Here is a 24,290-nt window from a genome sequence, read left to right as displayed (position 1 = left end):
GCTGTTAAGTCTTTAATCACTTAGAATGGCAATGCAGGTTTCAATTCATTAATATGTAAATCCCAGAATTTCTTTAAAGTCACAGCCCTGAGATAACTTAAGGCTTTAGAAGAGAGTCACTGGCATTTTCTCCATCACACTCATATACACACTGTGTATCAAGCACGTACACACACACACACACAAACGGTCTCTCTCTCTCTCTCTCTCTCTTTTTCTCTCCCACTTTCCCACACACACACTCTGTCTCTCCCCCTCACATGCACATGTACACACATAGATAAGTCTATGGGGTGAATTTGCATTTGCAGAATTGTAAAAGCAGATACATGCACACAGTCTGTTGGCAGTCGACCCATTGACATTTTATAAATTCCTACTTTGGAAATAGTTTGACTCGAGATTGGGATGCAGACAGACTCAAACCTCACAGGACGAGAACCTGGTGTTGTGTAATTTTTAACTATGCTTTCCAACAGATATTTCCCCAAAAATCCTCTGATATTTTATTCTCCTGCTAAGACCTTCCCTCCCAACTCCTTCTCACTCCTCCTCCTGCAGTCAGTTTGGTCTTTGCTCCCACCCCCCACTCATGCTCAATGCTACTCTTATCTAGACTTAACTGGTTTGCAAATAAGCCTTCAACCTATAATTCAGTACCAACCAGATCACACTCTGTACAGAATTGGAACTTTGAACAGATATAGGAAAACACCCAAAATTCATTGAATTGCAGCAGCATCCAGAATAAGGTTTCTAACCATAATCTGCAAATAGGTAGCAATTCCTCTTTTGGACTTAAAGGACCTCATAGTGCCTGATGGAGTGCTGCTGCAAGTCTAAGTTTGTTTCTCGTGTTCAGCTAAGTAACTGAAGTCAAAGCTTCAAAACATATCCACCCTTTTGCTAAATCTTCAATGTCTCACATATTTTCCAAAATGTGCAATTGAAAGGTGAGCTCACTTTACAGAGGAAGTATAATCCGTTCCATCTACCCAGCGCCAGTCACCTTCCGAGACTGTCTGTCTGAGTCCAATCCAGTAGCCATTGTTTGCAAGCCATTTTTCTACAAATGCCTATCATATAAATAAGAGTTTTATTAGCATACGGAACAACAAGGATTTCAGCAATACTATTAGCACACTTTCTATTTTCATCATCCTTGACAGATGCCAAAACACCTATGATTTTAAACCAGCTGCTCTCTGTCATCAAAGGGGCAGAGAATGCAGTTTTAGCTTGGCTAATTTTGTAATATTTTAGACTGATTTCTGAAGGTTAGAGTTCATGATCCAGGGCTCAGCACATAATTAAAGGAGGCATTTCAAATAGGCACTGCAGAGTGCTGTGTTTTAAATGAAATGTTATCACAGTGGTTACTTTAATTATCTTTCTTTATTCATTCCTGGGATGAGGGTGTCGCTGACCAGGCAGCATTTATTGCCCATCCTTAATTGCCCAGAGGACAGCTAAGAGTCAACCACATTGCTGGGGTGTGGAGTCACATGTAGACCAGACTAGGTAAGGATGGCAGTTTCCTTCCCTAAAGACATTGATTCATAATCTAGAGAATTTAAGATTAAATTCCTCTTTGGTAGTTTGAGAACTTGAATCTATTTTAAAATATCTGGAAATAAAAGTGACCTCGAAGCTATAGAATGATTGTTAAGAACCTATCAATGGTTTACTCAAATTTCATAGGAAGCCTAAGTAAGGAGCTCAGTGAAACATTTTATAAATGTTAAACAGGAGTCTTTAATTTGTTTGGGAGAACTGGAACAGTTGAGGCCTAAATACAGTGAGTCTTTTTCGTGTTTTACATGGAGAACCTGTGGCTGGTAGTGTTCTAATGCATCTGCTGTCCTTTACCGTCCAGGCAATGAAACCCGTGGGTTTGGAAGATGGGATATAAGGAGTCTTCACTGGGTTATGGCATGTACCTTGTTGGTGGTATCACTAGGAGAAAATGAGGACTGCAGATGCCAGAGAATCAGAGTCAAAAAATGCGGTGCTGGAAAAGCACAGCAGATAGGGCAGCATCCGAGGAGCAGGAGAGTCAGTGTTTCGGGCATAAGCTGTTCATCAGGCTTATCATTCCAAAACGGCATCTCTCCTGCTCCTTGGATGCTGCTTGACCTTCTCTGCTTTTCCAGCACTGCACTTTTCGACTCTGGTGGTATGCACTGCAGATGGTTTGCGTTGGTAATAGAGGGTGTGAATATTTAAACACGGTAGATAAGGTGCCGATCAAGTGGGCTGTTTTGTCCTGGATGCAGTTGTTCCTACTTGAGTGTGGCTGGATACACACGCATCAAGCAAAGTGACAGCATTGAATAGCACTCCTGATTTGTGCCTTGCAGATGCTGGGGAGTTATTTGCCAAAGATTGCCGCATCATGTATGTTAGGAGCCAGTTATGTAATTACTGACCCTTAGATGATGAAGGCATGGGATTCACCATTTGATGATATGGGTGGTAACCAGACAAAGTCTAATGACTGTTTCCATGGAATGTCAAAGAATCACAGAAGTGCTGTGGTCTGAGCGAAGCCATGAGGCCATCGTGCTTGCCTTGCCTTCCATGATCGACATTCATGAAATTAAAGGTCCCCCAGATGGTACAATGAGTGAACAAGGAAGAGTTTCACTGGAGGAGATTTAGGATTTAACGAATCCTCTAGATATAGTAATGGGCTAAATATGTAAAAGGGTAAAAACAAGGACTGCAGATGCTGAAAACCAGAGTATAGATTAGAGTGGTGCTGGAAAAGCACAGCAGGTCAGGCAGCATCCGGAGGAAGAGGTGGGGAGTGGTGCCGGTGTAACGGAAGATGGACAGTTCTACGTAGCCAACAAAGAGACAGGCTATAACCAAAGGGGTAGCCATAGGAACCCATATGAGCCCCAGCTATGTGTGGGGTGTGGGTGGGTGGAATGCTCTTCAGAGCGTCAGTGTGAACTTGTTGGGCCGAATGGCCTGTTTGCACGCAGTAGGGATTTGATATGTTAGAATTGTGAAATCTTCAGGCTGCTTGAACTTATGAAGTCCAAGGCTGAGGGGAAAAAGGGATAGTGGTAAATGTAATCATTTTTAGCTATCCAGATATCCAAACGTTAACCCAAAGAAATAAAGTTTGGGGAGGGGATAAGGTCAGAAAGAGTTAATATTGAAGACTGCATTAATCAGATGATGCCATACGGTACCGACTGGGGTAAAAGGAATTCTAGCTTGAGATCACAATGTGTCCTCTGTGTGTCTGTTAGTCTTAGTTATTCTGTCTAACTTAAGAGCTATTGCTATCATGCAGTTATCTACATCTTTTTAAGACAACTGCCTCTTCTTATTGAGACTCACTATTGATTTATTATTTTCACTGTTAAGCAGATATGCTGTTCGATCCAGTATAGAAAGAAGGATCGGAGGCAGTACTCTCGGCTGACCATTCACTGGTAGCAATTGTTTCCACAATCTCTTACCTGTTCCTCAGGCTTGTTAATGACAACAAGATTGGCATCCAGCAATGCACAGGACCTCTGGGCCTCTGTCCAGTTCTTGCTTTCTGATAAAAAGTAATAACAGTTTTGCTGGAATCGCCTCCAGTGTTCGGGACACTTCCAAAGCAGTTCTGTGAGGACATGGAAATAAATGTTTCAGCCAACAGGACATTTAGAACCTCATTATTCTCTTCCTTCGCTGAGACTTTACCCAGTGTTGTTACAGACAATCCAGTGCCTTGCCCAAAAGTATGTCCAACACAGAGTCTCACTCTGAGATTATTGAATCTGAACTGAACTAAACCCAGTCCCTTTGCAACACACACTAAGGCTGAGAAATCAGTCCACTCAATGCAATGGCTTGTTACTGAAGACCAGCAGTCCCCAATCCTAGAGGCAACTCACTAATCCCATGAATCACTAAGATTGGCTGATGTTGCAGAGGTTAACCAGAGACTAAAAACAGAGATTATTGGAAAAGCTCAGCAGCAGGTCTGGCAGTATCTGTGGAGAGAAATCAGAGTTCACGTTCCAGTGACCCTTCCTAAGAATACTATCCACAGTTCCTTTGGTTTTCAACCAGAGAGAGAACAGGAGTCAGACAAGGGATGGAGAGGGATGGGAAGAGGAGACATTTAGCAGAGGGGAGAGTCTGTGGGAAATGCGGAGGCATTGTGTGAAGATGGGGGGGGATTGTGAAGTGAACGAGAAGCAGTGGGCCCAGGATGTTAGACAGTTGGGAAATGGGAAGGGTGATGTCCAGTCACTACTAACGTGCATTAAATTACCAGGCTAATTTCTGACGCAAGGTGGTTGAAGTGAATTATATTACAGCTGGAGCATATTGGGAGGTATATGTAATAGAAAGATGGATTGACCATGATTGCTTTATTGTTTTAGCTTCAATCATTGAAAGCACTCCATCAAATGAGTATACTTCTCAAAGGGACTGTCCCTTTTCAGATTTTGTAGATGTTGCCCATGGTGTTAAGCACAGTGGTGGCCCAGGTTAATATCTCTCGCACTGTATTACCTGATTCTCATGTATACCCACTGCTGCCCCTGTTGGTGGCCTACAGCATCTGTATCTTGTGGATGCCCAGTTTTTGCTACCTGGGTTGCTCACGGCCTGTCCCATTCTGTGCAGTGACAGTGCCAGACTACACAATGGAGGGTGTTCTCAATGTGTTAATTGGAGTTTGATTTCTTCAGGACTGTACAGTGGTGCGAATGAACAATGTCACGATAGAGACATAAGCCTGTAATGCGTGGTTGGTTGAAGAGGAGTGCAAACAGGATCTGTCATTATGATGATTTCCTCACTGTTACTGGGCAATTCTGGAGGTTTTCACGCTCATCCACTGACTGTACCGCTGAGTAACAATAGACAGTGGGCTCTGAAACCATAGCAGGTTACACTCTGTACACAAGTACCTTCAGCCCTTCCTCCCAATACATACAATGTTGAGGGAAACTGCTTCATTGAAGGTTGAATGGTGTGTGTAAGACAGTGGGAGATACTCTTGGACCAAATGTCATAAGAGTTTGAGATCTGTGGACAATACTGGGGTCTCCCAGGGTCATTCTTACCCGATTTTGCACACCCAGTTCCACTTGTGGTTTGTCAGTTCTGATGATAAAAAAGACATATTGTGCTGAATCCTCCCATCTGTGGTCAGAATCCTTATTTCCAAGCCAGATCAGACTAAAGAACTTGCCTCTGGTGGAGGTTACTGGGTGGTCTTTCAGTCTTTTCAAATCAAAGCAACATAAATTGGCACGGTGGCTCAGTGGTTAGCACTGCTGCCTCACAGCACCAGAGTCCGGGTTCGATTCCAGCCTCAAGCAACTGTCTGTGTGGAGTTTGCACATGCTCCCCGTGTCTGCGTGGGTTTCCTCCAGGTGCTCTGGTTTCCTCCCACAGTCCAAAGATGTGCAGGTTAGGTGAATTGGCCATGCTAAATTGCCCATAGGTTAGGTGCGTTAGTCAGAGAGAAATGGGTCTGGGTGGGTTACTCTTTGGAAGGTCGGTGTGGACTTGTTGGGCTGAAGTGCCTGTTTCCATACTGTAGGGAATCTAATAAACCACAAGAGAAAAGAACATCTAGGAAGGTAGCAGAGAAGTGGACTGGCTGTTTTTCTGCAATTCGTGTAACATTCTGTGGGGGTTGGTTCACTCAGTCAGCTGGGCAGCTGGTTTGTGATGCAGGGATTCTCAGCAACGCGGCTTTAATTCCTGCACAGGCTGAGATTAGTATGAAGGTCCTGCCTTCTCGTTCTCTCCCCTCACCTCAGACACAAGGAACTCACCACCAGTTCTTTCTGTCGCTAATGAGAGATAAGTACTATAGTGACTGCGCCTTTTATTATATGCTTTTAAGGCCTTTAAACCACAGATACAGTGACAGTGTGTGTGTTGGAGAGTAGGGTGGGTAGGAAAGTGAGAAAGGGCTCAGCATAGGTAGGGCCCTGTTCAGATGGAGGTAGAGTCAGATGGAGATAGAGTATTCCTGATGAAGGGATTATGCCTGAAATATCGATTCTCCTGCTCTTCGGATGCTGTCTGACCTGCTGTACTTTTCCAGCACCACACTCTTACCTCTGATCTCCATCATCTGTAGTCCTCACTTTCTCCTGGAGATAGAGTCAGGTCTGGTTGAGAGTAGTGTGAGTCTGGTAGTTGGTAAAATAACTCCACCAAGGCCTGTATTCCCTCACCAGGTCACCCTGAACCTCCTGTTTATTTTTTTTTTCACACTACCACCTAAGTGCGGTAGTGCTTATTTTTTCCCCAGCACACATGGTGTGTGTGACCTCCTGTTTATCTTTTTTTTTAGGGACTAAATCAAAATAGAGCTGGAGGGAGAAATAATGAAGTCCCTGTTTATTTAAAAAATTTTTTATATATTAACCCCCACACTACCACATAAGTGCGGTAGTGCTTAAATCTCTTTTTTTGTTTTTTTTATGTTTTCTTTTTTTTTGTTATTTTTTTCTTTGTTTTTTTGATTATATTTTCTATAATTTAACCCCCACACTACCGCCTAACTGCGGTAGTGCTTTTTTTTTCCCCAGCACACATGGTGTGTGTGACCTCCTGTTTATATCTGTCAGCCAGAGGTCCCTGATTGGACCAAGTTAACAGCCCCAATTAAGGAACTCCTATCCGATGGGTTCATTTGGGAGTTGTTTAGGGTAGACAGTCAATCCCATTTGGAGTCAGGTCAGAACACTGCCTGGACAAAGGGTTTGAATCCAGGGTGTCTCGCCTGGTCCATAATACTTTGCTCTAAGCCTGTGCCCTCAGGCCCTAGTCTCTCCCACCAATGGAAGCATCTTCCCAATGTCCACTCTATCCACGCCATTTAGTATTCTGTAAGTTTCAATCAGATCCCTCCTCATTCTTCAAAATTCCATCAAGTTTAATCCCTGAGTCCTCAAATGTTCCTCGTATGTTAAATTTTCATTCCTGGGATCTTTCTCGTAAACCTCCTCTGGAGCTGCTCCAGGGCTAGTACATCCTTCCTGAGATACAGGGTCCAAAATTGCTCACAATACTCTATGTGGACTGACCAGAGCCTTATAGATCTCCAGGAGTATGCCTTGCTTTTATATTCAAGTCTTCTCGAGATCAAATGACAATATTATATTTGTCTTCCTAATTATCAACTAAAATTGCAAGTTTGCCTTAAGGAAATTCTGGATCAGAACTTCCAAGACCTCTTGTACTTTAGAATTCTGAATTTTTTCCTCCATTTAGAAATACTAGGTCTTTATTCTTCCTATCAAAGTGCATGACCTCACACTTTCCCACATTATACTCTATCTGCGAATTCTTTGCCCACTCTCCGAACCTGTCCAAATCTTCCTGCAGCCTCCCTATCTCCTCAATGCTAATTGTCCCTGTACTTATCTCTGTATCATCTGCAAGCCCAGCCGGAATGCCCTCAGTTCCTTCATTTAGATGGTTAATGTATAAAGGGAAATGTTATGGTCCCAACACTGAGGCTTGCAAAACACCACTAGTCACCGGCTGCCCTCCTGAGAATGACCTTTTTCTCCCCACTCTGTATCCATGCTAGTGTATACGGAAATCCGGGAGACCTTTGGGGTTCGGTTGGTGTCAGTGCAGTGGAGGGATGTCAGGCACCCAGAGTAGGGTTGGCTTTCCGTGGGAGTTCTTGTGGGAAGTTTGGGTGGGTTGTTCTTTTTAACATCACCCAGGAATTAGAACAGGTTTTGATCCCTCCTGCATTTCCTGGCTGACCATCCGGGGAAATGATTCGAAACTCTCCAAATTCTCTGATTCAAACTCAGACCTGGGAAAGTGAAGCTTCCTGTACAATTCCTGAGGAAGCAGTTGTGCCAAGAATTCCACATGATCCTGGACAACTCCTGTTGCCAACACTCTTCCTATTGAGTGATCAGAACACTTTAACAACAGTTGATCAGGAATGTCGATGCACCATGGAGCTGAATAGGATTCTGCAGCTCTCATTCGGCTGAATCTTATCCTGATGCCAAAGTTCACAGCAGGGGGTGGCACAGTGGTTAGCACTGCTGTCTCACAGCACCAGGGACTCAGGTTCGATTCCAGCCTCAGGTGACTGTGTGGCATTTCCTCCGGGTGCTCCAGTTACCACCCACAGTCCAAAGATGTGCAGGTTAGCATGGATTGGCCATGCTAAATTGCCCCATAGTGTTCAGGGATTTGTAGGTTAGGTGCAATAATCAGACGTAAATATAAGGGAATGCATCTGCATAGGGTTACCCTTTGTAGGGTTGTTGTGGCAAATCACCTGTTTCCACACTGTAGGGATTCTGTAATTTCACCTGGTTTTATCACTGAAGACCTCACTGATCCACATCAGAGATCATTAATACAGTGTCTGGGACGGAGCCAAACTGGGTAGGTGCTAGCAGGTTCTTGCTGCCTTGAGCAGCACGCTGGTGAACCAAGTTTAGTTTCCCCTTGTCCTCATCTCTTAACCCTTCTGTCGTGGAAATTAAATCAACTCAACAAAATGCTAGCAAGAGCAAAGAAAAAGCTTTATTGTAACCTCTACAGCAGGACCCAATACACTTGGCAAAATGCCTCATTAAGGGCCCCAAATAGCTTTCACATATTCTCTTTATACGATACTTGGCTTCGCCTTATCACACCACTCAAGGACAAGAGCTGGGAACATTCGAACTCCTTTCCACATATGGAGTTGTTTTTCTCATTCCGTTGCTGTTGATATAAGTGCTTACTGCCCTTATGTTTTCCCTGACTCTGCTGAATTTGACTGCTTGCAAGAATTGCAAGGCCAGGCTGTCTGCCTGCAAAATTCAGCAAAGTGAGACTGTCTACCTAAAGATTTAGCAAAGTATTAGATTTAGCAAAGTATTCTCTTTCAGATTTCACAGTAAATGTTAATTTTCCATTCCACACATACACAATGCAGTTACTCTGTTGTGATGCCTGCTTTATGACTTATAACCTGCTTTACAGTTTTAAATAAACTAACCAGCAAAGTTAATCAATTGATGAGGAACAATGGATTAATAGCCCATTTTCATCGACATGTCCATCCGAAATATGAGAGCAGACCAAATACATAGAATGTGAATTCAAAATGCAGGACTGAGGATTTCCCAACAATCTTCACCCTGATGTACCAAGAGGATACCCTGCTATCCCAACAGGCCCAGCCTCACACAGGTCCATCTTCACCTAATCCGATTCATTTCATGTGATTTTGAGAGACAGCTGAGAGCACTCAGTGCAGCAAAGGCTGCAGGAACTGACAATATAACAACTGCAGCACTGAAGACATGTGCTGTACAATTTGTTTTCTTCAATTCAATCTAACTGTCCCAGGGAAGCTACAACATTAGGATCCCCTGCCTGTATTCTATAAGCGCTGAGGCTGCAGGAGAGAGGCAGTAATGTCACTCAGTGAGGTAGTGAGACAGAACGGAGGGGAGGTGATGGGACATGGTAGGTCTACAGTAGAGGGATTAAGCCTGACACCACACCACAAGGCAGAGCATGGCAATTTCTAAGGCCCTTCCCTTCTGTCCAGCTGAGGGAGAGTCCGGGAGGTTTCTATTTCACTCCAAGCAACTCAGCAAACTCAAACCAGAACATAACACTGAAGCACTGTTCTGAAGAAGATCACTAGAACAAACATTTTAACCCTGCTTTCTGTCCACACATGCTGCCAGACCTGTTGAGCTTTCTCAGCAACTTCTGTTTGTTTTTAATCAGGATATTGTGGGTTGGATATAATTGCTTCACTTATCACAAATTTCACCGTCCAGGGTCAGACTGGAAGGACTAATTATACAACACTATATCGGGCTTGATAAACTGTTGGATTTAAATTCCTGACACAAACAAACCTGGGTTATAACACTGAATGTTTACTCCAGTGGCTCTCACAAACAGGACCATCCTGCTTTATATAATCCACAGGTGGAGCTCCAACGCTCCTGAATCAAACGGATTTCAGTCTGGTCTCAGATGAGTGTCGACAGAATGAGCAAAGCCTTTGACATGTTGGGAAACTCTCTGAATTGGGTATTCAGTGGGACCCAGATCTCTGGCACAGAGCCTGTCCCTGTTGCACAGTAGGGAAGGAGGGAAAGGAGGAGAGTGTTAGTTATTGGGGATTTAATAGTTAGAGGCTCAGATAGAAGGTTTGTAGAGAATGAACGAGACTCGCGGTTGGTGTGTTGCCTCCCAGGTGCCAGGGTCTGTGATGTCTCTGATCGTATCTTTGGGGTCCGGAAGGGAGAGGGTGACCAGCCTCATGTCGTTCTCCATGTAGGTACCAACAACATAGGTAGAAAGAGGGATAGGGATGTAAGGCAGGATTTCAGGGAGCTAGGGTGAAAGCTGAGAGCTAGAACAAACAGAGTAGTTATCTCTGGTTTGTTACCCGTGCCACGTGATAGCAAGGCAAGGAATAGGGAGAGATATCAGCTAAACATGTGGCTGCAAGGATAGTGCAGGAGGGAGGGTTTCAGGTTTTTGGATAATTGGGGGTCATTCTGGGGAAGGTGGGACTTGTACAAACAGGACGGTCTTCACATTACCAGAGGGGTACTAATATCCTGGGTGGGAAATTTGCTGGTGCGATTCGGGTGGGTTTAAACTAGCTCAGCAAGGGGATGGGAACCGGAAGTGCAGTTGCATTGCACAGGAGGATGAGAGTAGGGAGGGCATGGACAGGATTTCAGGGTCATAGGAATGTGCTGGCAGACAGCGAAGTGGTTTGAAGTGTGTCTACTTCAATGCCAGAAGTATCCGAGGAATGGGTGTTGCAGGTTCCAGAGTTTAGATCTTTCATTAAGGACAGGCAAGGCAGTAAAAGATAGTATAACGGTGGCTGAGAGAACTTTTGATGAGGACTCATTTACTGAGGTCGTGTGGGCTGAGGTTAGAAACAGGGGAGGCGAGGTCACACTGCTTGGAGTTTTTTTATAGGCCTCCGCAGAGTTCCAGGGAGGTGGAGGAGAGGATTAGCAAAATTATTCTGGGTAGGAGTGAAAGGAACAGGGTGGTCATAATGGGGGACGTTAACTTCCCAACATTGACTGGAAATGCTATAATTCTAATACATTGGATGGATCAGACTTTGTCCAATGTGTACAGGAGGGTTTCCTGATACAGTATGTCGAAGGGCCGACAAGAGGGGAGGCCACATTGGATCTGGTGCTTGGTAATGAACCAGGCCAGGTGTTTGATTTAGTTGTTGGTGAGTACTTTGGAGAGAGTGACCATAATTCAGTTATGTTAAGTTTAGCGATGGAAAGGGATAGGTACATGCCACAGGTCAAGAGTTATCGATGGGGCAAGGCAATTATAATGTAAAATTAGGCAAAAATTAGGGTGCAGAGAATGGGGTAGCAAAATGCAGGGGATGCAGACAATGGAAATGTGGAGCTGGTTTAAGGAACAGATATTGCGTGTCCTTGATAGGCATGTCCCTGTTAGGCAGGGAGGAAGTGATAAGGTAAGGGAACCATGGTTTACTACAGAAATTGCATCTCTTGTTACAAAGAAGAAGGATGATTATGTGTTGATGAGGCAAGATGGTTCAGATGAGGCGATGGAGAGTTACAGATCAGCTAGGAAGGATTAAAGAGAGAGTTAAGAGCAAAGAGAGGACACGAACAGTCTTTAACAACTAGAATAAAGGAGAACCCTAAAGCTTTCTATAGGTATGTGAAGAATGAAAGGCTGATTCGGGTAGGAATAGGGCCAGTCAAAGACAAGTGGGACGTTGAGTGTGGACCCTGTGGAGATCAGAGAGGTGCTAAACAAACATTTCTCATCGGTTTTCACTCAGGAAAATGAGGTACGAGATATTAGACTAGAAAGGATCGAGGTTAGTTACAAACAGGTGTTATCAATTCTAGAAGGAGTGAAAGTAGACAAGTTCCCTGGGCCAGATGGGATTTATCCGAGGATTCTCTGGGAAGCTAGCGAGGAGATACAGAGCCTTTAGCTTTGATATTTGAGTCGTCATTGTCTACAGGTTTGGTACTAGAGGACGGGAGGATTGCAAATGTTGTGCCCTTGTCCAAGAAGGGCAGTAGAGATGATCCAGGTAATTATGGACCAGTGAGCCTTACTTCTGTTGTAGGAAAGGTTTTGGAAAGGATTATGAGAGATAAGATTTATAATCATCTAGCAAGCAACAATTTGACATCAGATAGTCAACATGTTTTCACCAAGGGCAGGTCATGTCTCACAAACCTCATTGAGTTTTTTGAGAAGGTGACCAAGCATGAGGGTAGGGCAGTTGATGTGGTATACATGGACTTCAGTAAAGCCTTTGATAAGGTTCCACATGGTAGGCTGTTGGAGAAAATGCAGAGGCATGGAATTGAGGGTGATTTAGCAGTTTGGATTAGAAACTGGCTTTCTGAAAGAAGGCAGCGAGTGGTGGTTAATGGAAAATATTCAGCCTGGAGTCCGGTTACTAGTGGTGTGCCACAAGGATCTGTTTTCGGCCCACTCCTGTTTGTCATTTTTATAAATGACTTAGACGCAGGCATAGGTGGATGGATTAGTAAATTTGCAGACAATACTAAAGTTGGTGGAGTAGTGGACAGTGTGGCAGAATGTTACTGGTTGCAGGGGGACTTGGATAAACTGCAGATTTGGGCTGAGAGGTGGCAAATGGAGTTCAATGCACTAAATGTGAAGTAATGCACTTTGGGAAGAATAACAGGAAGGCAGAGTACTGGGTCAATGGAAAGATTCTTGGTCGTGTGGATGTGCAGAGGGATCTTGGAGTCCATGTACAAAGATCCCTGAAAGTTGCCACCCAGTTGGATAGTGCTGTTAAGGAGGCATACGATGTGTTAGGTTTCATTGGTAGAGGGATTGAGTTCCAGAGCCGCAATATCATGCTGCAACTATACAAAACACTCGTGCGACCACACTTGGAATATTGTGTACAGTTTTGGTCGTCATATTTCGGAAAGGCTGTGGAAGCATTGGAAAAGGTGCAGAGGAGATTTACCAGGATGTTGCCTGGTCTGGAGGGAAGGTCTTAGGAGGAAAGGCTGAGAGACTTGAACCTGTTCTCATTGGCAAGAAGAAGGCTAAGAGGGGATTTCATAGAGACATACAAGATGATCAGAGGATTAGATAGGGTAGACAGTGAAATATTTTTTCCTAGGATGATGATGTCAGCTTGTACGAGAGGGCATAACTACAAATTGAGGGGTAATAGATTTAAGACAGATGTCAGAGGCAGATTCTTTACACAGAGAGTGGTAAGGGCGTGGGATGCCCGATCTGCTAATGTAGTCAACTCAGCCACATTAGGGAGATTTAAACAATCCTTGGATAAGCACATGGATGATTTTAGGATAGTGTAGGGGGACGAGTTGAGAATAGTTCACAGGTCGACGCAACATCGAGGGCCGAAGGGCCTGTTCTGCGCTGAATTGTTCTATGTTCTAATTGTGGAGACACGATGATTGGTCAGGCACACTTACCATTACGTTGCAATTGGACAAGATCCATCTTGAGGTCAGTTTCTAAAATTTTCATGTCAGTGGACAGCTGTGTGACTGAAAAGGAAACAGATGATAAGTTACACATCAGCAGAAAGTTTAATAGCTGTCATATTCCACAGGGAGACAATTACATGGTAAACCTGTCTGTGTAATTGCCTTTAAGGACCCTTTGTGTCCACAGTGTTGTGAGTGTGCTGCTAATGGTTCTGCTATGGGTTTACAAGCTGCACGCACACATAAAACGTAGTTACTCTGTTGTGATGTCTCTTTTATAAATTATAACCTGTTTTACAGTTTTAAATAAATGAATTGACGAGGAACGATCGATTATTAGCCATTCTCATGAACACGCCCATCCAAAATATTGGAGCAGCCAAAATACATGGAATGTGAATTTAAAATACAGGATGGAAGATTTCCCGACAATCTTCACCCTGATGTACCGAGAGGGTGACATCCCAACTGGCCCAGTCTCACACAGGTCCATCTTCACCTAATCCGATTCATTCCATGTGATTTTGAGAGACAGCTGAAAGCACTCAGTGCAGCAAAGACTGCAAGGACTGACAATATAACAACTGCAGCACTGAAGACCTGTCCTCTACAATTTGTTTTCTTCAATTCAATCCAACTGTCCCAGGGAAGCTACAACATTAGGATCCCCTGCCTGTATTCTATAAGCGCTGAGGGTGCAGGAGAGAGGCAGTAATGTCACTCAGAGAGATAGTGAGACAGAACTGAGGGGAGGGGATGGGACATGGTGGGTCTACAGTGGAGGGATTAAGGACTGACATCACACCACAAGGCGGTGCATGGAAATTTCTAAGGCCCTGCCCTCCTGTCCAGCTGAGGCAGAGTCTGGGAGGTTTCTAATTCACTCCCAGCAACTCAACAAACAGTAACCAAGACCTAAAAACACAGAAGCACTGTTCTGAAGCAGGGTCACTGGAACTCTGCTTTCTCTCCGCATATGCTACCAGACATATTGAATTTTCCCAGCAATTTCTTATTTTGTTTTTAAACAGAATATTGTGGGTTGGATATAACTGCTTCACTTGTACCAATTTTCACCGTCCAGGGTCAGACTGGAATGACTAATCAGACAGCACTATATCTGTGCTGATTAACTATTAGATTTAAATTCCTGACACAAACTAAACCTGGGTTATAACACTGAATGCTTACTCCAGTGACTGTCACACAAACAGGACCATCCTCCTTTACACTATCAACAGGTGGAACTGCAAACCTCCTGAATCAAAAGGATTTCAGCCCAGTCTCAAAGTGAGTGTCGAGAGAATGACTGGAACTTCTGACAAATTGGGAACTCTACATTGTGGAGACATGATGATCAGTCACACCCACTCACCGTTGTGTTGCAATTGGGCTAGATCCATCTTGAAGTCAGTTTCGAAACTTTTCATGTCAGTGGGCCGCTGTGTGACTGAAAAGGAAACATGATAATTTACACATCAGCATAAAGTTTAATATGTCTCTCATGTACCACAGGGACATGGTAAACCTGTCTGTGTATCTTGCCTTTAAGGACTCCATGTGTACACAATGTTGTGAGTCTGCTGCTAATGATTCTGCTCTGGGTTTCCAAGCTGCACACACACACACACAATGTAGTTGCTCTGTTGTGATCACGATGTGGTGGTATCGGTGTTGGACTGGGGTGTACAATGTTAAAAATCACACGACACCAGGTTATTGTTCAACAACTTTATTTGGAAGCACTAGCTTTCGGAGCGCAGCTCCTTCATCAAGTGGTTGTGGAGTGCGTGATCTTAAGATACAGAATTTATAGCAAGAGTTTAAAGTGTGATGTAACTGAAATGATATATTGAAAAAGACCTGGATTGTTTGTTGAGCCTCTCATCTTTTAGAATGACCATGTTGGTTTCAGTTGTTTTACATGTAAGTCGCAGAATATTTAAAAGTTACATTCTCAGGTGAACTTTAATAATTGGTGTCATGTCAGCCCAGATAATGCATTGAAGGTGTATGCTGCCCTGTGTGGAACTTTCTGTGCCAATAATGGTCAGACTCATTCTAATCTAAACACTGGATTTCAATTCTGCAAGTACAATTTCACCCCACAAACTTATATGTGTATGTGTGGATGTGGGTTTGTGTGTGGGGGGTGTTGGGTGGGGGTGATGAGTGTCTCTCAGAGAGTCTGTGTATGTGTGTGAGTGTAAAGGGTTATAAGTCTGTGAGAGGGTACATGTGTGAGTGTGGGAGTGGACGCCTGAGTGTATGAGAGTGGGTCTGCATGAGTATGAGTGCATGGGTCTGTAGGAGATTGTGTGTGTGTGTGTGTGTGGAGTCACCTGTAGTGTGACATGAATCACAGGTCCCAATTGAGGCCATCCCCATGGATACTGAACTTAGCTCTCAGCCTCTGCTCGGCCACCTTTTCGTTGTTGCATGTCCTGAAGTCCGCCTTGGAGGACGGCCCGAGGCCGAATATCCTGGACCGCTGAAGTGTTCTCCAACTGGGAGGGAACACTCCTGTCTGTTCATTGTTGTGCCGTGTCCATTCATCCGTTGCCGTAGTCTCTGCTTGGTCTCGCTGCCATACCATGCCTCAGGGCATCATTGCCTGCAGCGTATGAGGTAGACAATGTTGGATGAGTTGCATGAATATCTGCTACGTACATGGTGGGAGGTGTCCCCATGTGTAATGGTAATATCCGTGTCGACACTCGGACACATTTTGTAATGTCCACTGTGTCAAGGTTGTATGATGCTGGCCTGAAAGCCGGGCAGTTTGCTATGAACACCACAAACTTGAAATTAAGATGGAGTCCACACGCTCAGCCTACATTCAGGATACAGCAGTACAGTTACGGGACATTGCCAAACAGGCAAAGCGACAAAACTACACCACGTACATGCACACCAAGAACAAGAAGCTGTAGCAACGTGGCATCACCATCAGCATACCCAAGCTCGCCCTGACACCACAGTAGATAATGTTATCACCCCAGGGAAGTTGATTGTCAACTTACCGGACCACACCCTTCAACCAGAAGAGCAGGGGTCTCAATTTCTGCCCCACCACCAAAATGGACCCCATGGGTCTTCCAGCAGACACGGAGGAATTCATCAGACAAATGAGACTCAGAGAATTCTTTCAAGATGCCAGCAGTGATCCCAATGAGCCCACCGAGGAACCGGAACAGTCAGCACAGGGATCCGTAGAGGAGCAACCAAAGGAGTCAACTTGGAGTCCACTGGAGGGCCACTGCCCTGGGCTTGACATGTATGCTCAAACTGTCAGGAAATACATAAATGCCTGATTCATCAGTCACACCCACAAGGTAGAGCAAAACATCACCCATTCACAACGCAATGCCATCCATGCTGTCAAAACCAATCACAACATTGTCATCAAACCAGCAGATAAAGGAGGAGCCATTGTCATTCAGATTAGAACAGATTACTGCAAGGAAGTGTACTGACAACAGAACAACCAGGAACACTACAGGCAATTAACGGCTGTTCCACCCAAACAGCACACCTGTGAACTAAACACATTGACCAGGACTTTGGATCCAGTCCTTCAGAGTTCCCTACACGCCCTCATCCCATGTACTTCTTGCATAGGCGACTTCTACTGCTTTCCGAAGATACACAAAGTCAATACACCAGGATGTCCCATCGATTCAGGCAATGGGACCCTATGTGAGAACCTCTCTGGCTATGTCAAAGGCATCTTGAAACCCATTGTACAGGGGACCCCCAGCTTCTGTCGCGACACTACAGATTTCTTATAGAAACTCAGCACCCCTGGACCAGTCGAACCGGGAACATTCTTCGTCACAATGGACGTTTCAGCACTCTACACCAGCATCCCCCACAATGATGGCATCGCAGCACAGCCTCAGTACTCAACACCAACAACTGCCAATCTCCAAACACCATCCTACAACTCATCCGCTACCAGTTCTTCATCCAGACACACGGAACAGCCATGGGGACCAAATTTGCACCCCAATATGCCAACCTTTTCATGCACAGCTTCAAACAAGATTTCTTTTGTACACAGGACCTCCAACCAGCATTATACACCAGTTACACTGATGACATTTTCTTCCTCTGGACAAATGGCAAGGAGTCACTGAAACAACTACACAGGAATATCAATGCATATCATCCCACCATCAAACTCACCATGGACTAGAACAAAAAAAATTTACAGCCCTTCGGCCCTCCAAGCATCTTAAATGAATCTACCAAGCCTGCCTCTACCACCTCTGCTGGCAACACATTCCGAATGTTCACCACCCTCTGTGTGAAGTACTTGCCGCGTAAACTTTCCACCTCTCACTTTGAAAGCCTGACCTCTTGTTATTGAATCCTTCACACTGGGAAAAAGCTTGTCTCTATCCATCCTGTCTATACCCTTCATGGTTTTGTAAACCTCAATCAGATCCCCCCTCAATCTCCTTTTTCTAGTGAAAATAAACCTAACCTACTCAACCTCTCTTTATAGCTAGCACTTTCCATACCAGGCACATCCTCGTAAACCTTCTCTGCACCCTCTCCAAAGCGTCCACATCTTTTTGGTAATGTGGCGTCCAGAACTGTACACAGGATTCTAAATGCTAAAAGACTATTCTCTACCATCTGTCTATCTGTATCATTCTTGGACAAATGCATCTCCATCAAGGATGGACACCTCAACACCTCACTCTACCACAAACCCACACTTCTTCAGATTCCACCTGAAACATATTAAAACAGCCATTCCCTACGGACAAACCTCCTCATACACTGGATCTGTTCAGATGAGGAGGAACGTGACAGGCACTTGGAAGTACTCAGGGATGCCCTCATAAGAACTGGGTACGGTGCTCAACTCATTGACCACCAGTTCCGACGTGCCACAGCAAGGAACCGTAATGACCTCCTCAGGAGACAGACACGTGCTACAATCGACAGGGTACTCTTCATTGTCCAGTATTTCCCAGGAGCCAAAACACCAAGCTGTGTTCTTCACAGCCTGCAACACATTATCAATGAGGATGAGCACCTCACCAAGACCTTCCCCACACCTCCACTTAAAACAATCACCAAACCTCAAACAGATCATTGTTTGTAGCAAACTGCCCGGCTTACAGGACAAAACCACACAACCCTGTCACGGTAGGTGCTGTAAGATGTGTCAGAGTGTCAACACAGATACCACCATTACGCATGGGGACACCTCCCACCAAGTACAGGCAGGTACTCATGGGACTCAGCCAGTGTTGTCTAACTCATACGCTGCAGGCAAGGATGCCCTGAGGCATTATACATTGGTGAGACCAAGCAGAGACTACAGCAAAGGATGAACAGACACCGCACAACAATCACCAGACAGTGTTCCCTCCCAGTCGGAGAACACTTCAGCGATTCAGGGTATTCGACCTCGTACCTTCACATGACTGTCCTCCAAGGCGCACTTCGGGGTAGGCAACAACGAAAAGTGGCCGAGCAGAGGCTAATAGCCAAATTTGGTACCCATAGGGATGGCCTCAGCTGGGACCTGGGATTCATGTCACACTACAGGTGACCCCCTACAGACACACACACTCTCCTACAGACACACACACTCTCCTACAGACACACACACTCTCCTATAGGCACACACACTCTCGTACAGACCCACACACTCTCCTACAGACCCTCTCTTATATGCTCACAAATACACTCCTATACTCACACATTCACCCGCTCACAGACATATACCCCTTTACACTCACACACATTCACAGACTCTCTCACACACTCATAAACCCTCCCCTCACCCCCCCACCACCACACACACCCATATCCACACGCACACACACATATACGTTTGTGGGGTGAATTTGGACTTGCAGAATTACATTTCAGTTTGCTCAAAAACTGCATGAATCCATGTAAGATTCTGTAAATCCAGTGTTTTGTTTCGAATCAGTCTGACCATTGTGGCACAGACAGTCTCACATAGGGCAGCTTACACTTTCAAGCATTATCTGGGCTGACATGACACCAATTGTTAAAGTTCACCTGAGAATGTAACTATTAAATATTCTACAATTTGCATGTGAAAGAACTGAAACCAACATGGTCATTCTAACAGATGAGAGACTTAACAAACAATCCAGGTCTTTTTCAATATATCATTTCAGTTACATCACACTGTAAACTTTTACGATAAATTCTGTGTCTTATGATTATATACTCCACAACCACCTGATGAAGAAGCTGCGCTCCGAAAGTTGGTCCTTCTAAATGAATTTGTTGGACTATAACCTGGTGTTGTGTGATGTTAAACTCTGTTGTGGTGTTTGCTTTATAACTTATAACATGCTTTACAGCTTTAAATAAACTAACCAACAGAGATTCTGGGTAATCCAAGATGGCAGGCAGGAAAATTTTTGGCTGTAACAGGCTACTCCTTTTTTGAAGTATTTTAGATGTGGGAAGTGATTTCCTCAAATTCCAGGAGCAGCAATTACTGATTTATATGCTGTTGCATTGTTTTGCAACTTTGGAGAAAATAAAAGGCAAAACAACGGCATTTTTAAAAGAGAGAGGTACAGACAAAGGCAGCACAAGGTCTGTGCAAGAGAGAGAAAGAAACCCACACTACTAACTGACACAGCCATGAACCTGCAAAGTTGCTGCCTTTGCTGTTGAATTCATGTATCAGAGTGCGTGTAGGAAAATTAACAAACAGTGAAATTCACAACTGATCTTGGATAAACTTGTTTGGGAGAGGTCACAGCACAGAAACAGATAAATGAATAGTTTTAAGTATAGCCTTGCTGTAAATCCACAATAGTCAGTAGAGTGGGGTCTTTCTTGATTATTTGTTTTATTTGAGATATATCTCTTGATTAAACTTAAAAATAAGCCATAAGTATTAAGTTAGCCTGTTTTGTAGAGGAATAAGGCAGTTTTATTTTCTGCATCTATAGATTAGAACAAGCAAAAATGGCCCTTATTAGAGTGATATGCTGTTCTTGTCGGATGTGGGAGTTTAGGGAGAATTTGCGTGTTACTGAGGATTATATCTGCAATAAATGCCATTGGTTGCAAATCCTATCAGATTGAATGGATTGGTTGGAGCGACAGTTAGAGGCAATGAGGAATTTACAAAAGCAAGGGGATGTGATGGATGGCAGTTATAGGAATGGAGAAAAGTTGCAGATACAGTCACATAGATGGGTTAACACAAGGAAAGGTAAGAGAGGTCGGCAGAGGTCCTCTGTGGCTATCCCCATTTCAAACAAGTATTCAGTTTTGGAAAATGTAGGGGGTGATGGATTTTCAGGGGAATGTAGCACGAACAGCCAAGTTCCTGATTTGGAGATGCCGGTGTTGGACTGGGGTGTACAAAGTTAAAAATCACACAACACCAGGTTGTAGTCCAACAGGTTTATTGGAAGCACACTAGCTTTTGGAGTGACGCTCCATCAGGTGACTATCACCTGATGAAGAAGCATCGCTCTGAAAGCTAGTGTGCTTCCAATTAAACCTGTTGGACTAGAACCTGGTGTTGTGTGATTTTTAGCGAAGTTTCTGGTATTGAGACTGGCTCTAATGCAACGAGGGGTACGTCAGCTTCCAAGAGATCAATTGTGTTCGAGGATTCTGTAGCCCGAGGTACAGACAGACGTTTCTGTGGCCAGCAGTGAAAAAGCAGAATGGTGTGTTGCTTCCCTGGTGCCAGGATCAAGGATGTCTCAGAGAGGGTGCAGAATGTTCTCATGGGGGAGAGGGGCCTGCAAGAGGTCATTGTCCACCTTGGAACCAATATCATAGGTAGGGAAAAGGATAAGATTCTGAAGGGAGAATGTAGATAGTTCGGCAGGAATTTAAAAAGATGCTCCTGGAGGGTAATAATATCTGGATTACTCCTGGTGCTACGAGCGAGTGAAGGTCGGAATAGGAGGATAGAGCAGATGAATGCGTGGCTGAGGAGCTGGTGCATAGGAGAAGGATTCACATTTTTGGATCATTGGAATCTCTTTTAGGATAGAAGTGACCCTTACAAGAAGCACAGATTGCATCTAAATTGGAAGGGGACTAATATACTGGTAGGGAAATTTGCGAGAGCTGCTCGGGAGGATTAAAACTAGTAAGGTGGGGGTGGGACCCAGGGACATAGTGAGGAAAGAGATCGATCTGAGACGGGTACAGTTGAGAACAGAAGTGAGTCAAACAGTCAGGGCAGGCAGGGACAAGGTAGGACTAATAAATTAAACTGCATTTATTTCAATGCAAGGGGCCTAAGAGGGAAGGCAGATGAACTCAGGGCATGGTTAGGAACATGGGACTGGGATATCATAACATCTACAGAAACATGGCTCAGGGATGGGCAGGACTGGTAGCTTAACTGGGGCGACACGGTGGCTCAATGGTTAGCACTGCTGCCTCACAGCACCAGGGGCCCAGGTTCAATTCCCACCTCGGGCAACTGTCTATGTGGAGTTTGCACATTCTCCCAGTGTCTGTGTGGGTTTGCTCTGGCTTTGTCCCACAGTCCAAAGATGTGCAGGTTAGGTGAATTAGCCATGCTAAATTGCCCATAGTGTTAGTTGCATTAGTCAGGGATGAATGTAGGGGGAATGGGTTGCTCTTCGGTGGGTCAGTGTGGACTTGTTGGGCCGAAGGGCCTGTTTCCACACTGTAGGTAATCTAATCCAATCTTAATGTTCCAGAATACAAATGCTACAGAAAGGGAGGCAAGATAGGAGGGGGAATGGCATTTTTCATAAGGGATAGTACTACTGTTGTAGTTAGGGTGGATATTCCTGGAAATACATCCAAGGAACTTATTTGGATGGAACTGAGAAATAAGAAAGGGATGATCACCTTATTGAGAATGTAGCAATAGTCAGTGGGTAATGGATAAACAAATTTGTAAGGAGATATCAGTTATCTGTAAGAATAATACAGGGTGGTTCTGGTAGAGGATTTTACCTTTCCAAACATCGACTGGGACTACCACAGTGTTAAGGGTTCAAATGAAGAGGAATTTGTTAAGTGTGCACAACAACATTTTCTGGTTCAATATGTGGATGTACTTACTAGAGAAGGTGCTCCTTGGATGCTGCCTGACCTGCTGCACTTTTCCAGCAACACATTTTCAGCCAAGGTGCAAAACTTGACCTACTCTTGGGAAATAAGGCAGGGCAGGTGACTGAGGCATCAGTGGGGGAGTACTTTGGGGCCAGTGACCATAATTTCATTAGTTTTAAAATAGTGATGGAAAAGGATAGACCAGATCTAAAAGTTGAAATTCTAAATTGGAGGAAGGCTAATTTTGACGGTATTAGGCAAAAACTTTGAAAAGCTGATTGGGGGCAGATGTTTGTAGGTAAAGGGACGGCTGGAAAATGGGAAGCCTTAAGAAATGAGATAATGAAAGTCCAGAGACAGTATATTCCTGTCAGGGTGAAAGGGAAGTCTGGTGGGTGTAGGGAAACCTCAATAGAGAAATTGAGCATTTGGTTAAGGAAAAGAAGGAATGTAAGATATAGATAGGATAGATCGCGTGAATCCTCAGAAGAGTATAAAGAAAGTAGGAGTATACTTAAGGGGAAATCAGGAGGGCAAAAACAGAACATGAGATAGCTTTTGCAAATAGGGTTAAGGAGAATCCAAAGCGTTTTAACAAATATATTAAGGACAAAAGGGTAATTATGGAGAGAATAGGCCCCTTAAAGATCAGCAAGGCGGCCTTTGTTTCGAGCCGCAGGAGATGAGGGAGATACTAAACGAGTATTTTGCATCAGTGTTTACTGTGGAGAAGGACATGGAAGATATGGAATGTAAGGAAATAGATGGTGACATCTTGCAAAATGTCCAGATTCGAAAGGAGGAAATGCTGGATGTCTTGAAATGCATAAAGTGGATAAATCCCCAGGACCTGATCAGGTGTACCCTCAAACTCTGTGAGAAGCTAGAGAAGTGATTGCTGGGCCCCTTACTGAGATATTTGCATCATCAATAGTCACAGGTGAGATGCTGGAAGACTGGAGGTTGACTAACGTTGTGCCACTGTTTAAGAAGGGCAGTAAGGACAAGCCAGTGAACTATAGACCAGTGAGCCTGACGTCGGTGATAGGCAAGTTGTTGGAGGGAATCCTGAGGGACAGGATGTACATGTATTTGGAAAGGCGCAGCAGCGAGGGATTTGACTGAGACAAGGTGGGGGGAGGGGAAATGAGGAAACTGGTGAAATCCGAGTTCATCCCTTGTGGTTGGAGGGTTCCGAGGTGGACCTACTCACAGCATTGGGAGTAGCATTCTGAAGAGTCTGGATGAATTAACAGTGTAAATAGATATACCTGTACACAGTGTAATGGGTCAGGCCTTACCCCCTCAAAACATTTCAAGTAAGTAGCCCTGACCCTAACATTTCTAGTTATTTTAAACAGGTTTCAGGCAGATTTTCCAGGTGGGATGCAGCTGGCCCAAGCACTCAGTTTTAAACAAAGCAGAATTCCTTCACAGATTACTGAATGAAACATGAACAAAAGAGAACTGAATTTAGAATAACCTAACCTGGCTGAAAACCCAATTGACTCTATCGCAACTTAATGCTGCTGTTCCAAATACTTGCAACATCCCCATTAACAGCCTCTTGGCAAAAATGGGGAAAATCAAACCCAGGTTCTTCCAGAGAGAGAGAGAGAGGATCAGCATGGAGCTGTTTCCTTGGATCCCCAGCAGCTTCTCAGGGTTCCCAGCTAAAACCTGACCAGCAGCTGCTGCAAACAAAAG

At 44.4% G+C, this 24,290-nt stretch overlaps 1 protein-coding gene across 1 annotated transcript in view; it reads right to left on the bottom strand.

The window, feature by feature from the left end:
* LOC122552439 (CD209 antigen-like protein C) overlaps window positions 1–24,290 on the bottom strand; it is a 107,253-nt gene that overhangs the window by 6,942 nt on the left and 76,021 nt on the right. The window contains exons 3-6 of the mRNA XM_043695169.1: window positions 14,887–14,961; window positions 13,497–13,571; window positions 3,477–3,625; window positions 964–1,076 (exon numbers count right to left, since the gene is read on the bottom strand). Coding sequence (XP_043551104.1) covers window positions 964–1,076; window positions 3,477–3,625; window positions 13,497–13,571; window positions 14,887–14,961 — 412 coding nt within the window. The remainder of the gene's footprint in view (window positions 1–963; window positions 1,077–3,476; window positions 3,626–13,496; window positions 13,572–14,886; window positions 14,962–24,290) is intronic.

The sequence above is a fragment of the Chiloscyllium plagiosum genome, chromosome 8 (genome assembly GCF_004010195.1).
Source record: "Chiloscyllium plagiosum isolate BGI_BamShark_2017 chromosome 8, ASM401019v2, whole genome shotgun sequence".
NCBI lineage: Eukaryota > Metazoa > Chordata > Chondrichthyes > Orectolobiformes > Hemiscylliidae > Chiloscyllium > Chiloscyllium plagiosum.
The sequence above is the reverse complement of the archived record's forward strand: the minus strand, read 5'-3'. Positions and strand labels throughout refer to the sequence as shown.